The sequence below is a fragment of the Schistocerca piceifrons genome, chromosome 4 (assembly GCF_021461385.2).
Source record: "Schistocerca piceifrons isolate TAMUIC-IGC-003096 chromosome 4, iqSchPice1.1, whole genome shotgun sequence".
Lineage (NCBI taxonomy): Eukaryota > Metazoa > Arthropoda > Insecta > Orthoptera > Acrididae > Schistocerca > Schistocerca piceifrons.
In genome coordinates, this window is record NC_060141.1 from 419,188,113 (window position 1) to 419,204,086 (window position 15,974).

At 41.1% G+C, this 15,974-nt stretch overlaps 1 protein-coding gene across 1 annotated transcript in view; it reads left to right on the forward strand.

The window, feature by feature from the left end:
- Window positions 1–15,974, forward strand: part of LOC124794871 (gamma-soluble NSF attachment protein-like) — a 133,436-nt gene that overhangs the window by 32,109 nt on the left and 85,353 nt on the right. Inside the window, exon 6 of the mRNA XM_047258551.1 lies at window positions 4,211–4,281. Within this exon, the coding sequence (XP_047114507.1) occupies window positions 4,211–4,281 (71 nt within the window). The remainder of the gene's footprint in view (window positions 1–4,210; window positions 4,282–15,974) is intronic.

Below are 15,974 nucleotides of genomic sequence, written 5' to 3' on the forward strand. Positions count from 1 at the left end.
AGCCTAAAAGTTATCGACCATCCTTTGTTAGTGACCATCCATGAGTCCATCTATGCCCTGGAACGGTCCAGTCATTCCATGGTGTTTATATGGACCCCAGTCCACGTCGGAATCCCAGAAAATGAACTTGCTGACAGGCTACATGGAAACTGCTTCAGGAGATCGTCATCCCTGTAACTGACCTGCGATTATTATTACACTGCTAGGTTTTTCAGCTATGGGAGACAGAATGGCATAATCTCAGCACACACAACAAACTGCTTGTCCTTAAGGAGGCTACGAATGTGTGAAAGATCTCCATGCTGGCCTCTCACAGGGACTATGTGGTTCTCTGCCGGTTCTGCATTGGGCATACGTAGCTAACATATGGTTACCTCCTCCGTTGGGAGGACCCACCATAATGTCACTGTGGCTCACATATGAATGTTGTCCACATCTTGCTGGACTGCTCACTTTGTCGCTCTGCAGCGGACTATTAACCTTCCCAGTACCCTACCTTCGGTGTTGGGCGACAATGCCTCAATGGCAGATTTAGTTTATGTTTTATTCGTGAGGTTTTTTTTTATTGTACCATCTAAGAGTGAGCATTTAGCCTTCTCTCTGAGGTCACCACCCTCCCTCCATTTTAACTCTGTTGCACTTTCTTTGCATTTGTTTGTCTTGATTGTTGTCTTTTCCCTACATACATTCATCTCACCTTGTCTTTTTGGGGTAGACATTTTAATGAGTTGCGAGTGGCTGGCTCTTCCTCTCTTTTATTGTGATCAGCCAGCCCAGACCATATGCTCTTCTACTTTTTCTTGTGGCGTATGTTTTCCCCATTTTTTATTCATTCCATTTGTTTTCTTTTTAGGTGTGGTGTTGGGTGTTTTTGTACCTTGACCCATACTTGCATCAGGAAAGAGGTACTGATAACCCTGTAGTTTGGTTCCTTTACATCCTAAACCAACCAACCAACATCTTACTTACACAATATTTCAGTAATGCAGTTTGTTATCTGTATCAAGTGTGACCTGAGACTGCTCCTGAAGTGGACCTGGACCAGGTCACACCTGATGAAGGTTAAGAGTTATGTTACCGAAATAACCTGCAAATATGTTGCTGATAACCGACAGAACACCCGACAACCCAAGATGTCAGTGGAACTATTGCTGTAAAACTTTTTGTTTAAGAAACCTATTTATTTATTTATTTGTTTATTGTCTCCCCCAATATACTTCCCTCCTCTGTCCTTACAATACTCCATGTGAATTTTCCATTGGAAACCATGGAGGAAGTCTTCCTCTGTGAGCTTTACGCATGCTGCTCTTTCTTTCACTGCTTCAGTGTACTGAAGTCTTGTTCATTTCAATGCGGACTTGACTTTGGGGTATAGATAAACCACATGGTGCCAGGTCAGGTGAATAAAGTGGTTGGTGTAACTATGGGATGCTGTACTTTGCTAGAAATCTCTTAACAGAAATGCGGTATGATTCGATGCATTGTCGTGATGCAGAACCAATGACTTGTCCTTTCACAGTTCGGGTGGCATTTTCTTATTTTCTCTCAAGAGTTGAGCAAGAAACTCAAGGTAGTAATCTTGATTAATAGTTTGACCTTCAGAAACCAAGTGAAGATACACAATTCCATCAATATTGAGGGGGGGGGGGGGGGGGAACAACAACAATCATCACTTTGAATCTCGATGTGCTGGTTTGAGCTTTTTTCGCTCTTGGTGAAATCGTACCCTTCCATTACATTAATTGCCATTTAGTTTCTGATGCATAAGTGGAAAAACCATAATTCATCACATGTTATTACTCTTTCCAAGACATTAGTATCATTTTCAGTGGTATTCAAAGTGTCAATACATAAATTTTCATGAGCTTCTTTTTGTTTGATTGTGAAAATTTTTGGCACCAATTTTTCTCACACTTTCCTGGTGTTAAACTGGTTGTGTAAATTTTGTCTTATGCATTCTTTGTCAATTCCTACAGTTTCAGCAATCGATTAAATACTCAGCCGATTATCAGATTGAATCAGATTACCTACTTTTTCAATATGTTTTGAAGGATGTCCCATGTGTGTCATCTTCAGTGTCTTCTCAGTGCTCTTGGAAATGCTTGAACCATTCATAAACTCGCATATATGATAAACAGTCTTTGTCATAAACTTCTTTCAGTAAAAGCATATCCATTCATTACCCAATTCTTACACTAATCATTTTTCCATCAAAGCAAAATAGCAGCTCTTACACATATGGAGGCCACGACCACACTAATTTGTAAACAGACTCCAGAGATGCTGCATTCGACTGAGAAAGCTTAACAGCTATTGGTTGTTCATCTTTGATGCATGTGTACTTACTCTGTGACATGGTCAGTCCCATTATTTTATAGTCACACCTCGTAGTAAGTTGAATAACAGTGTTTCTCTCTTAAAAAGTGCTACAGTTTATTCTTTAAGGTGTGTAAATTATGTCTTAAAATCAAATAGTAGTCTGTTGTAAAAAATGTCCATATTTTATGTTACTGCAGTCTGCAGCTTTTTTATTACTTGTGTTTCTGTCAAAGTTTTCTCTTCCCCTGTATGTTGTAGTTATGTACATTACTATTCATTACATTATGTTCTGAATAGTTCATGAGATTGTAAGACTAATTTCAAGCCGTGTCCTGTAGATTGTCAATGTTAATTTGGCCTCTCTGAACAGGTCTGCAGTGACAGGCTTGCCATGGTGCAGAATGTGGTGACCATGACAAGAAACATAGAATGGCGGGGCTCCCGCGTAGTGAAGTCTCATTTTGGCTCTAGTGCAGTGAAGTCTCATTTATCACTCTTGAACATTACTGTTCAGCATCTGAAGGCGTTTTGTAAGACACTGCCTAACCAGTAACAGTTTACTGAAATTTGGTGGATTTTCCTGATCAGAGGACTGTATTCTAAAAATTGATATCTTTTCTTCTAATTTCAAGAGCAAAAGGCCTAGTACGGCACTTTTTCTTCTTCTCATGTAGGATGCTTAAGTATAATATTTCTCAAATTCTGATAGCATCTATGGATCTTTTTACACTTCCCCACAGTTTTTTCTGGCATAAATTTCTCTCTAATAAAAATATTCCAACCATCTTCTGAGGATTGTGGATACTCAACCAATATACACTCCATTCAGTTTATATTTTGGATAACATCAGCCCTTTCAAGCTGTCATAAACAGAAAAGTTAAAACTGCAGTAAAATGCAGGAAGATGTGTAGAGGATCAACAGTTTGCACAGAGATTGGCAGCTGACATGGAACGTGGCTAAATGTAACACACTGTGCTTAAATGGAATAGTAGACTCATTACTGTTCAACTACACTATAGACAGTAAATCGCTGGAGATTGTAACAGACATGGAATATGTGGGAGTAACTATATTTTGTAACTTAAAGTAGGATGACCAAATAAAAGGAGATGGCGTACAGATTCATTAGAAGAATCCAAAGGAAATGTAATTCAACCATCTTATTCTTGAGTATTGGGTATCAGTCTGGGACTCATTCAGGCATGATTAGTGGGGCGTGGGGGAGGGGGGGGGGGGGTTGAGAGAGAGAGAGAGAGAGAGAGAGAGAGAGAGAGAGAGAGAGAGAGAACAGCCCATTTCATCATTGGTTCATTTAGTAAGCATAGGTGTTGGAGATGTCCATCAAATTCTAGTTGCAGATGCTAAAAGAGAACATTGTGCAGCACTGAGGTTTCCCGAATGTTTATTTCACGAGTTGCGCAACGCATTACTTCCTCCTATGTACATCTTGCAAAAGGACCATAATGGGAAAACTGGAGAAATTTGAGCTCATTCACGGGCTTAACAACGTTGTTCTCATCCACCATTATTGATTGGAGCAGGAAGGGATGTAAGTCATATTGACATCAGAAGTACTCTGCACCACTTGCCTTTTGGAGTACTCACTTACATGTAGATGTGAATATGTGCAATTATTCTTTACATTTGTAGTCTTAACTAAAAAAAGCAATCTTCTCTAAAGCTAATATTAAGACATTAAATTCATACAATAAGATTTACTGTTGAATTCCATCAGACAGCCACTCTATTAGTGCTTGGTCTAGATTTACATACATTCCTTAAAAAAGAAAGACAATAATTTGTGGAAAGTCTTGTGTAAGACAAGAATGCTGTCAGTTTTTATACCCAAGTATTAATAATTTTTCATACAATGTTATGAAATTTCCAGATAGAAGATAGTCCCAGGCAAGGCGCTGAATTTGTCAGCAAAGTGGCTCGCATCATGGTGAAACTTCAGATGTAAGTAGAAAGAATAATTCTGCTGAAGCATTATTGAGTGATAATTTGAGAATACGTCTTTTGATAGACAGCAAATGAAAATTACTAGCATAATTATCTATCAATCACTGACAGGAATCGAGTAAAAAAAAAACTTGGTAGTAAATTTTTTTAGCACTTGCATGTTAAATTCTTTTAGTAAATGTGATGCCAAGATTGTTACTATCCTTGATGTGTAATTCACATGTGCTACATAACACTAATGCTTACTTTATAATACATTTGACAGAATCTTGTTGATAGAATTGTAGAATTTATGGCATTCAACCAAATTCAGCTCATGATTATGTATGGGTTTTGACCCCTTTAGAACAAGTATATTTTGTTTACATTAGGCAGGTGATTCATTCCATAAATGGTCAGAAATGACACGTTCCAAATGGAAACTCTCAGAAATATTATGTTTGTTACAAGAAGGTGTCGGGGGCTATAATTAAAGTGCAGCTACTCACAGAGGACTGATGTGGGCTGTTATTATCAGATGGCAGTGACACTTGGTGTGTAAATGTGTTAATGTGGAACTGTTTTATACTGGTTTAGATTTTGGCAAACAGGTGTAAATCTGGGATTGTACAGCATCTCATAAATGTCTTCAGTGCTCATATTGAACAAGTTGTGTAAGCAGCTGTTGATATGAGGGTTGTCCAGAAAGTAAATCCCAATCGGTCGCGAAATGGAAACCACTGGGAAAATCCGGTAAAGCTTTACACAGATGTGTTGGGCAGTGTCTCTAGTATGCCTGTCGATAGTGTCGCGTCGCGCTTTTCAGTTTTGAGTGAACAGTGGGCATGTAAAGATGCATAGGGAATAGTCTCCCGCCAAGTATGAGGGCCTGGTTAGAGATTTTGCCTGTGTCATGCAGCCCACATAACACAACTGTCCAGAAGTTCCTTCTTCATGCCAATTCTCGGCCGCACACTGCAGGGGCAATGGAGACACTCCTGCAGTGTTTCCGATGAGAAGTGTTTGATCACCCACAAAACAGTCTGTAATTGTCTTCCCCTGAGTGTCATCTCTGCTCACAAGAACCGCTGGCTATGCAAACAGAATTTTTCCACAGACAACGAGCTGCAGACCAGTGCAGATAACTGGCCGAAAGCACAGGTGTCTGCTTTCTATGACAAGGATATTGGAAAGTTGGTACAACACTACAACAACACTTGAAGTTGAAGTGGTGACTATGTAGAGAAGTAGGTAGAAGGTGTACCTAACTGTTGCAAATAAAATGTTTCTGGTTTTCACTGTGGTTTCCATTTCACAACCAACTGGAACTTACTTTCTGGACAACCGTCGTATTATCAACATTATGCTCTTCTCACTTGTTTGATCTTTTCTGCTTATGTCCTGTTCCTAATCAAATACATATGGGAACATTTCTGTACCTCGTTCTTGCATTCACAGCACCAGATTTCCATCTTGGAACTAATTTTTTCCAGTGTAAATTGGTTCTGCAGTAATGCATTAGAACATCTACAAACTTTTCCTCCCATACAATAATTATAGCCCACACTGGACCTCAGTGAATAACTGCACTTTAGTTATGACCACTCAGAATTAACTGCACAAAACAGAGAATGCCCTTGTTTCCATGAAAGAAGTCTTCGTTATCACACACAGATGTGCTAAGAGATGTTAGATTTTGCTGGAAATAACATTCCATAAGTTCATGGTCATTCAGCAGAGTACTTAATGAAATTGATAAGTTCATGTTTTAGCAAAGAGCTCTGGATCCATAATGCTTGGCTCGTATACTGCAGTCTAGATGTCAATTTTTACAATGTGAAACTGGAACTGACACATCAGAGAAGTCAAATCATTCATCACTGGAGTACTATGTCCTTACAAATGTCCACTATTGATGTCACTGAGTTGTTGGAACTATTCAAAGTATTTTTCTGCATTATTGGTTTCAGAGGTGCTGTTGTGTAATTCCTTTGTGTGTAGCTCACTGTCTGGTGCAAGCTTTTTCTGATGCGCACCGTTTCAGTTATTTGCTTCTCTGATGTGCGGATGTGTAGTGTCAATGTCTGTCACATATGCTTGTTTTGTGTATGGTAGTGTAATGTTGTAATTGTGGTGAAGGTGATGGAGATGACAGAGAAGGAAGAGTGGAAACCTGGTGCCATCACATAGGTTACTCCTCTTCAATATCACCAAGGCGGCTGCTGAGCTTTACACCTTCATCCGATGGACAGATTGTCAACAGTGTCAGAGGGAGTATGATCTCCTACTCTCCTGTACAGGAAGGTTCATCAGTTTTGTCGGGTGATAGTTCCAAATTTCATTACATATCCCAGACAGCCTATGCTGCCATTGAGGGCTGAATTTAAAGGAGACTCGCAGAAACACTGTGCTTCCACTTAAACACTCTGACATAATTTAAACTGCAGTATGGTTGCATACTTACAATACCCTTACCACTTGTAGTCAGTTCTTGGATATAAGAGAAATTTTGTTTTGAAATCTTCATTATCATATCTGATTAAGAAATTAAGAAAAAAAGGAGTAAAGGGGCAGACTCACCAAACAGCAGCAGCAGCAGCAGCATTGAGTTGTTAATAGGCACACCCAAAAGACAAAAAAAACCTTATAAATTTCAGAAAAAATCCTTCAGTGAGCTGATGTGGACACTGTGTGTGTGTGTGTGTGTGTGTGTGTGTGTGTGTGTGTGTGTGTGAAGTTATTCTGAAAGCCAGCAAGTTTTATTTCTCTTTTGTATGTGCCTATCAATGACTCAGTACTACTGCTGTTTGGTGAGTATTTTAACTCTGATTTACAGGGAGGCTTTTATCATGTCTTTAATTTCAAAATGTAATCAGAAGTTAGTTGTCTAGCTACAACTCATTTGAACAAACTCCAAACTTCTGGAAAATAAAGTTTCAGTATATAAGCTTTAACACTCCTGGGACAGCATGGAGCCCACATGCAGTGCCTCAGACAAATAATATGAAACAAGATCTGTTCCATGATATATCCTCTTACATAATAATTAAACCTTTGAAGTTCTCGGTAATTTTTTAGGATAACAAATGAACAGATCTGCTAATAAAACTTGTTCATTTATATTCAAAATTAGTAAAAGATTTCATCATCAGTCGATGAAATGATTTATTTCCAAAACTTTGGCTACTAAACATCTGGAAAATCTCATACCTCACACCTGCCACCTCCTTGTAAATGAACAAGTGTTGATTGCTAAACAACTTCCACTGTGAAAATAGTGTTCATTAATTATATTATACTCTATAAATTGCTCTTCAGCGTGTGTCTCATCCATTTCCTTTTCAGACCAATCAAAAGTCTGTCTTCAGCATATACAAAATCATGTACAACTGTTAGTGGTTTTATTATTGTCTAGCACAACCAAATGAAACAGGTAAATCACTAATGCTACAGTTACAAACATGTAGTCTCTTTTGTCCAGTGTACTGTGGTAGTTCCATACTATATCAGAAGACATGTTACCACATATGGTCTTGAAAGTTTCACTATTACTATTCCTCTTCCTCAAAAGAGAAGTCAGTTTGGCCAGTGTTGTACAAATAAGAACAAGGTACTAAACTTTCCACTATAAAGTGTTTTCAAATTAAAATTACCTCTGCATAGAAGAAATGCAAACACTTTTCACGTGTTCAAGAAAGAGTAAAACAAACTCTTTCAATTACAGTTTTACTAACTAAAATGTTACAAAAGAATTTATCTTTTCTGATGACCCATTGAAGGTCTAGCATAACATCTGGCCATTTAGGGCAACACCTCCATAGATAAGAGACTGTGTAAAGATTGAAGTTTCATCCATTTTCATTGTTCACAGTTCTTAAGGGTGCTCTGGTATTTCTTGTTACCAGTGTTCTTTATTGTTTACATCTCCACTCCACACCACTATCCGCACCTGTAGTATTCTTCACACAAGTATAGACATTTTCAACACCACATACAGCCTCTTTCCTAAGTGTTGCTTTCTCCCTGTACAATTCAGCATATATCCAATCATTACTTTTTGGGTACACCAACTTTTTAAAACTAAGCTGCAAAGTAAACTTGATTAGTTGACTCTCCAAAAGAAAGTAAGAATCGAAAGTTGCCTACAAACAACTACATTATCACCTCTAATCCTATAAGCATACACCAAATGCCATACCTTTCCCATGGCCTCCTTTTGTAACATACTCTTTCACAGCCCTAAAACAGTAACGATATTACAGATTGTCTCATCTGTATGGCTATCTTTCCTCTTATACTTCCATACTGTACAACATGAGAATATTTATAATCTCACATAATCTTATGACTTGGCTGAATAGTAAATAATTCTCCCATAATTAATAAATTTCTTAGGTTTTGCGATGTACTGATTTACTAGACAGTTTTGAAACACTGTGGATTATTATTGCTCATCTCTTATTCACTAATGCATGATCTTTAGTCTTGAATGCTATACATACTTTTATCTTTTCCTGCCTCCTGTTCAGTTAATACAACTACAACTGGCCTCTTAGTTAATTAAGAATGACCCCTCATATAAACGGCGAGTCATTTACGATTTTTCACTCTTTTTATTACTCTTAATTAAAACTAAATCCTCTACCTTGTACTGTACAGGTGTATCTTTCTCCTATCTCGTTTTCCTTCTCTCAGCCCATCTCATTAGCAAATTATTCACATCATTGATGAGTAATTTATGTGCACCAGCATCCCACCGTAGCCATTCAACCCACTTCAGCACGCTCTCCTATTTCCATTGAGAAAACCTTCGTAACTGAATGAAGCATCACATTTAATACCTTTTCAAATTCTATCACCGCATCTGTTCATTTTGAATGCCTGCCTGTGCAATTGTCTGACAAAACATGACCAATTTGCGCATGACTCATTCTACTGGATTACTTTGGGAATAAAATTTAGAAATTAAGATATTGTTCACACCTTCCCATGTCAAAAATTATTTAAAGTCTTTGTCTAGAAATTGTGTCCCATTATCCTACAGCAAATTTTTCGGTTTACGCACATTTTAAAAATGTTAATTTCGTTATAACATTGTGAGAAGTTGCCTTCCTTAAAGGGTATAACTTTACTAGTTTGGCCCAGTATTCAAATACCATAAGTTACACATCATTCCTCCCCAGCTCAAGAGACAGTGGACTGTAAGAGTCCATGGCTGATACACCCCACGAATTACATGGAGCTATGGGATACAATGTAGTGTGAACACCAATAGTTTGTACCTAAACTTTCTGACACATCTAACAGGTTCTCTGGATTTTTCTGACTAGGTGATTCATATTCTTAATGTCGTAAAATTTGCAATTTCGAATTTTTAGTAGTATCAGTATGACTTTGGTGCAAGGCATCTCTGTTTAAATATAAGTGACTGTCTATGTTTTGTTCATGTTCTAAGTTTGTACAAAAATTATTTGTCATTTTTGTACGTATTTACCTTTAGAAAATAAGTAGCAGATTTGGTCCTCTTTTTTTATATTTGGTTCAATTGAAAATCTACAGGTATTTGAGACAGTGCATTGGGTTTGTATTATCTTGGTGCTTTATATAGTAATAGTAAAGCACAATTTCTGTAGAAAGAGAGCTCACTGTGTTAGCCTGATGTGTTGAAAAAGTTTGTTCTTTAATAGAAATGTCAATGCACTATTGTCTGCATATACTATCATCTCATATCCCGCTAGTTGGTATTTAAATTTCTTGAAACCCACACTACTGATAATGTTTCCTTTTCTGTAATCACCCCAAATCGCCCCAGGGGACCCACTGCTCTTTTGTGGTATGTTTGTGGTGTGCAAGGACCCCGAGGTATTGCAGCCTTTCTTCTCCCCGGGCTGCATTCCCTTCCCCACATCCACTCCTTCCCCCCCCCCCCCAACCCCCTTTCTCCCTCAGTGCTTCCATTTATGACAACCCAGGTGTTCCCTTGGTTCTGCTTTTCCTTTTTGGTCATGTCTCATGTTGTCACTCACTCCGCCCCACTTGGGATTTAACCGTTATGAAATTGTTTTGACAGTGTTAACCACGTGGGGAAGAACTCTCTCCCTTGTATCTCTGGTGTGGGTTCCTCTCACTACCCTCCTCCTCCCTTCCTTCCCCGCCATAGTGCCAACCCCTTGTTAGGTCACCAGAGGTCACCAGTACACATAGCCAGTCCATGGGTCACATAGCACATTGACGTTTCCTGTTCTGTAACCGCCAGGCTGAGCCTCCTGACAACACAGGGGTCACACTTATGGTACGTAAGCTGCCACTGCCTCGTGTATGCCTAAGAGTGGTTGTTCACCTTTTCAGGGAATTGGAACTGCTGGCAATGACAGCTATGCCAAGCAGCTCTTGCCATGACTGGGTGGGGCCCACAGGGTGAGCCCCTAATCAGAATGGGTGGCAGGGTGGACACTCTGCTCATGAAGCTCTGTACTTTAGGCTGCTCTTCTGCAGCCGTCTCTTCAGACAGGAATAGTTCTCTCTCTGCTCCTACTTTTGATTCCTCCACTTTCCTCTCCCTGCCCAGCCCGTGGGAGGAGGGCTAGGCCAGCCAGGTTGGAGTGAAATCCTTTTCCCATTATTGGGTTTGTTCCATGACAGATAAGGATACTTTCACTGCTACCAAATTGCTCTTTTTTGTAGAACATATTGGAGATAACTTAGTTGAATTTGACTCACTTAATAAGATGCGCTCTGGTTCCCTGCTGATTAGAACCTCTTCTACTAGTCAGTCAGCTTCCCTTTGAGCTTGTGACCACTTAGAAGACATCCCATTGAGCATCAATCTCCACCAGTCCTCAAATATTACCTAGAACATTATCTTCCACAGCCCCCCCCCCCCCCTTTTAAATACGAGAAACTCAGGACTAATTTGGCAGGCCATGGGGTTCTATTTTGTCCAACGTGTCCCAATAGGTCTTAAGGACAATTGCAGTGATACCAGTGCTTTCATCCTGGCTTTTGAGGGGGATACTCCACTGGAAAAAGACAGTTATGGTTAACCGTAGCAATGTGAAGCCCTGTATCCCACCGCCAGTGTGCTATTTTTGATGTCTCTGTTTTGGTAACATGTCTTAGCAATGTGAGGCGAATCCTATTTGCTGCACCACTCACTAACTCTCTCCATGTGGAGAGTTCTTGCACTCCACCGCCCAAAATGTGTGAACTGTTCCTGACCAAATTCTCCTTGCTCAATTCATTACCTGATCTATAAAAAGGAAAAACTCTAGATCAATCCTAATGTGAGGACAGACAGAAATTCAACCATCTCCACCCATTAACATCTAGCCTTGCTTCTGCTGCAGCCTTTCCTCCTCCTCCCCATCATCCTTCCTCCTTAGCTCCTTCTTGTCTCTCATCCCTTTCCTCATTTCTGGTGGTTTCCATTTCATCCCTCATGGAACCACTCCTTCTCCTTGGCCAGAGAAGAAACCCTCTTCTCTGACACCCGCTGAGGATGGGACTCCCTATAAGAACTCTCCTGTCCCGTGAATTGAGGACCAGAAGCCTGTTTCTTTGAGTCACACACAGGACCCCTGCTCGGTGGGCCTCAGGGCTAATTGTTCTCTTTCAGATCCTGATATTGCAGTAACTTGGTCTCATCCCAACCACACCTCTTACCCTCCAGAGGAGTAGTAGTAGTAGTAGTAGGAGGAGGAGGAGGAGATGCATAAGTCTTCCGAGAGGAGCACTCTCCTCCACCACCTGCACCCCTGCCCTCCTCCCTCCTCCCTCCTCCTCTTTTGTGACATACCTGGGGGTGTTGCCCACTTCCTCTCAATCAGGGTCTGATATTACATTCGTGGATGTCACTCCATCCTTACTGGTGATGGACACTGACTCGCCACAATGACAGAGTTCAATGTCAATCCAGTCTCTTTCATTGGAACTATAATGGTTATTATCATCACCTCCTGGAGTTGCAATCTTGTCTTTCTCTTTACACTGTAGCTTGTCTTGTATTGCAGGAACATTGCCGAAACAGCGTCCGCCCTTTGCAAGCCTGTGGTGGTGTTTGTTTGTTGGTCCACACGGACATTGGTAGTTTCTAGGTTTCTCTTCATACGGCGCTGGAAGTGATGGCCATTTTGATCTATTTGGACTCTGAAATCCACAATCTTTATCTCCTCCCAGATCAGCCTCTTACACTTCTTGCTCTCCTTCGACAGCTCCCCGCTCTCCTTCCTCCTCCACCCTCTGCGGGGTGGTACTGCAACCACCGACTGGGGTGACCTACTGGCAGGGCTTGATCTCTGCCTCCTCAACACTGTAGCCCCACACACTGTAGTGCAGCATACAACACTTTTTCAGCCATCGCTCTTTCCATTTGTAGCTCTGGATTCCTCTCCTCAATTCAATGGGGAGTTCATGACAATTTGTGTGACAGTGACCATTTTCTGACTGTCTTATCTTTTCTCCATCACTCGCCTGGTTGCCCTTACAGGTGGACAATTACTAATGCAGATTGGGATGTGTTTTCCTCGGCTGCTGTCCCAACTGTTCCACTACACGATGACACTGAAGATTCTGTATGGGTTTTGGGTGATGCTGCCCTTTCAGCAGCCTCTTTGGCGATTCTGTTATTATCTGGTTGCCCGCCCGATGGAAGACTGTCCATTGGTGGACCCCTGAAATTTCTGCGGCTATTAAATATTGCTGTCATGCTCTCCAATGCTTAAAATGGCATCCATCTCTTGGCCACCTCCTAGCTTTTAGACAGCTTTGTGCTCAGGTCTGTTATCTTCTTAAAGGCCCGAGATGGATTTGTTGGGAATAATATGTCGCTGCCACAGGAGTGCGTACTCCCCCTTCCTAGGTATGGGCAAAGATCAGGCTTACTTTTGCTCGCCATTCTTAGATAGGCGTCCTGGGAATGTCCATGAATGGTATTATCCTTACCAGCCCGGACTCTATTGCTGAGCATTTTGTTCGGCATTTCGCCACGGCATTAATGTTGGTCCACTACCTGCCTGCATTCCATCTTCTCAAACACCATCTGGAAAGACTCCCTTTGTCTTTTGTTCTTCATGACCTCGATCCTTATAACATCCTGTTTATCAGGTGGGAATTTGCCAGGCCCCTTGCTCTCTGTGCTGATACGGCTCTTGGACCGGAATGGGTGCACAAGCAAATGCTTCAACACCTGTCTGTGACCAGCCAGTGTCTTGTACATGCCTTTTTTAACTACCTCTGGAGTGAGGGGGAATTCCCTTCACAATGATGAGGAAGTGCCATTATACCAATTTTGAAATTAGGTAAATCACCTCTTTAGATGGACAACTATTGTCTGTCACTTTAACCAGTGTCCACTGCAAGTTACTTGAATGTATGTTGAGTCAATTGCTGGTTGGAGCCTTGATTTTAGGGATTTCTTGGCTTCAACCAAGGTGGTTTTCACTGATTCTGTTATCTGAATGGTGTTTGTCTGACATCAACACCTTGTTGCAGATTTCTTTGATCTACATAAAGCTTATGACACTACATGATGCCACCAAATCCTTGCCACCTTATACAAGTGGAGCATCTGTGGCTCACTCCCTCTTTGTATGCTTATGATTTTTGCACTTATTTTTGTTCATCCACAATGGGCATTGCGGAACACAGACTGCAGAGAGCAACACACTGAGCATAATCTAACAGTTGGTTGCTTTTGCATTGTGCACCCGTTGTGCCCCAGATCACCCAACTACCATCTCCTCTTTCCAGATACCTCCTGCAACGGCGGCCGAGGTCTGGGGTTATGATTGCCATCCGCATCCAGTCCCTCTTTTTTTTTTTCTGAACACATGCTGTCCCTTCCACCACCTCTTCTCCAGGCCTGCTCATTTACGTCCGTGATGCATCCCTCATCCACAACACTGTTGTTATCTATCACAAGGTCCAAAACATTCAGCCCATCCTGAAGCCCTCCCCCACCAATTCATCTTCATTCTCAGTGCATTTCGGGCTTCAGAAGTAGTCCGTATTATTGGCTCGGTGGTTGCCGGTCACACTGGCTTTGCTTATGTTCATGTGGAATGTAATGAACTCTGCTACTTGCTCGATGACTGCACTGTTTTCAATGCAGAGTTGTTAGTCATTTCTCACGCTCTCAAGGATATCCGTTTATACACCAGTGAGTGCTTCATCTGTAGTGACTCTTAGACCAGTTTACAAGCTCTTGACCAGTGCTACCCTTGCTGTACCTTGGTCCTGACTATCCAGGTTTCACTTTTTGCCCCGAACAGTGTGGATGCTCATGCGCTTTGTATGGATCCTGTATCACACAACTTAAAGGCTGACAAAATTGGCTACTGACAAGCTACCTTTTAAGATTGGTATTCCAGAATTGGACCTTTGATCAATAGTATGCCATCATGTTGCAAGGGTGTGGAATATGGAATGGTATACTCTGACTTTGCCAAACAAACTATGACCGATAAAGAAGGCCATGAATCTGTGGAGGCCCACCATGCTAGCCTCTTGCAAGGATTCCATCTTTTGTCAGCTCTGCATTGTCCATACTTAGCTGACTCATAGTCATTCCCTCTATCATGAGGATCTGTCATTGTGGTGCCCATTTGACAGTGGTCCACATTTTGCTGGACTGTCATAACCTAGCAGCCCTACAGCATACACTTAATCTTCCTGTCTTGTTACCCATGGTGTTAGCGGATGATGCCTCAGTGGCTGACTTGGTTTTATGCTTATTTGTGAAGCGGGTTTTTGTCATTCTCTCTAAGGGAGGGTTTGCACCCGTAGTGTAGGGGTAGTGTCTTTGAATCATAATCAAAACATCTTTGGTCCCGGGTTTGAATCCTGCTGCTGCTTAAATTTTGATTAATAATCAGCATTGGCGACCGAAGACATCCGGCGTAAGAAGTCGCCCATCTTTCTGCCAACGGTCTTGTCAAAGAGGGCAGAGGAGCGGACAGAGGTTCAGGGCACTCTCTTGTACTTGGGGTAGGAAACTGTCCCTAAGGATGGAAGAATCAGCAATTATCAATGGCATGAGGATCCAGAAGGCAATGGAAACCACTGCATTAAAGACATGTAACTTGTATTCACAGTACATGTGGCCTGTAATTGAAGAAGTGTCATGATGTTTGTTTCTTTTGCAAAAGATTCCGGAATAGTCCCCCATTCAGATCTCTGAGAGGGCACTGCCAAGGGAGGTTAGCCATGAGAAAGAGATTGAATACTCAATGGAAGAATAACATTCTACAAGTCAGGGCATGGAATGTTAGAAGCTTGCACATGGTAAGGAAACTGGAAAATCTGAAAAGGGAAATGCAAAGGTTCAATCTAGATGTAGTTGGGCTCAGTGAAGTGAAGTGGAAAGAAGACAAGGAACTCTGGTCAGATGAATGTAGGGTAATATCAACAGCAGTAGAAAATGGAATAATGTGAGTAGGATTCTTTATGAACAGGAAGGTACGGCAGAGAGTGTTACTGTGAACATTCAGCAATAGTTCTTATCAGAATCGACAATAAACCAACACTGACACTGATAGTTCAGGTATACGTGCCGACATTGCAAGCTGAAGGTGAACAGATAGAGGAAGTGTATGAAGATATTGAAAGGGTAATACAGTATGTAAAGGGAGATGAAAATCTAATAGTCGTGGGAGACTGGAATGCAGTTGTAGGGGAAGGAGTAGAAGAAAAGGTTACAGGAGAATATGAGCTTG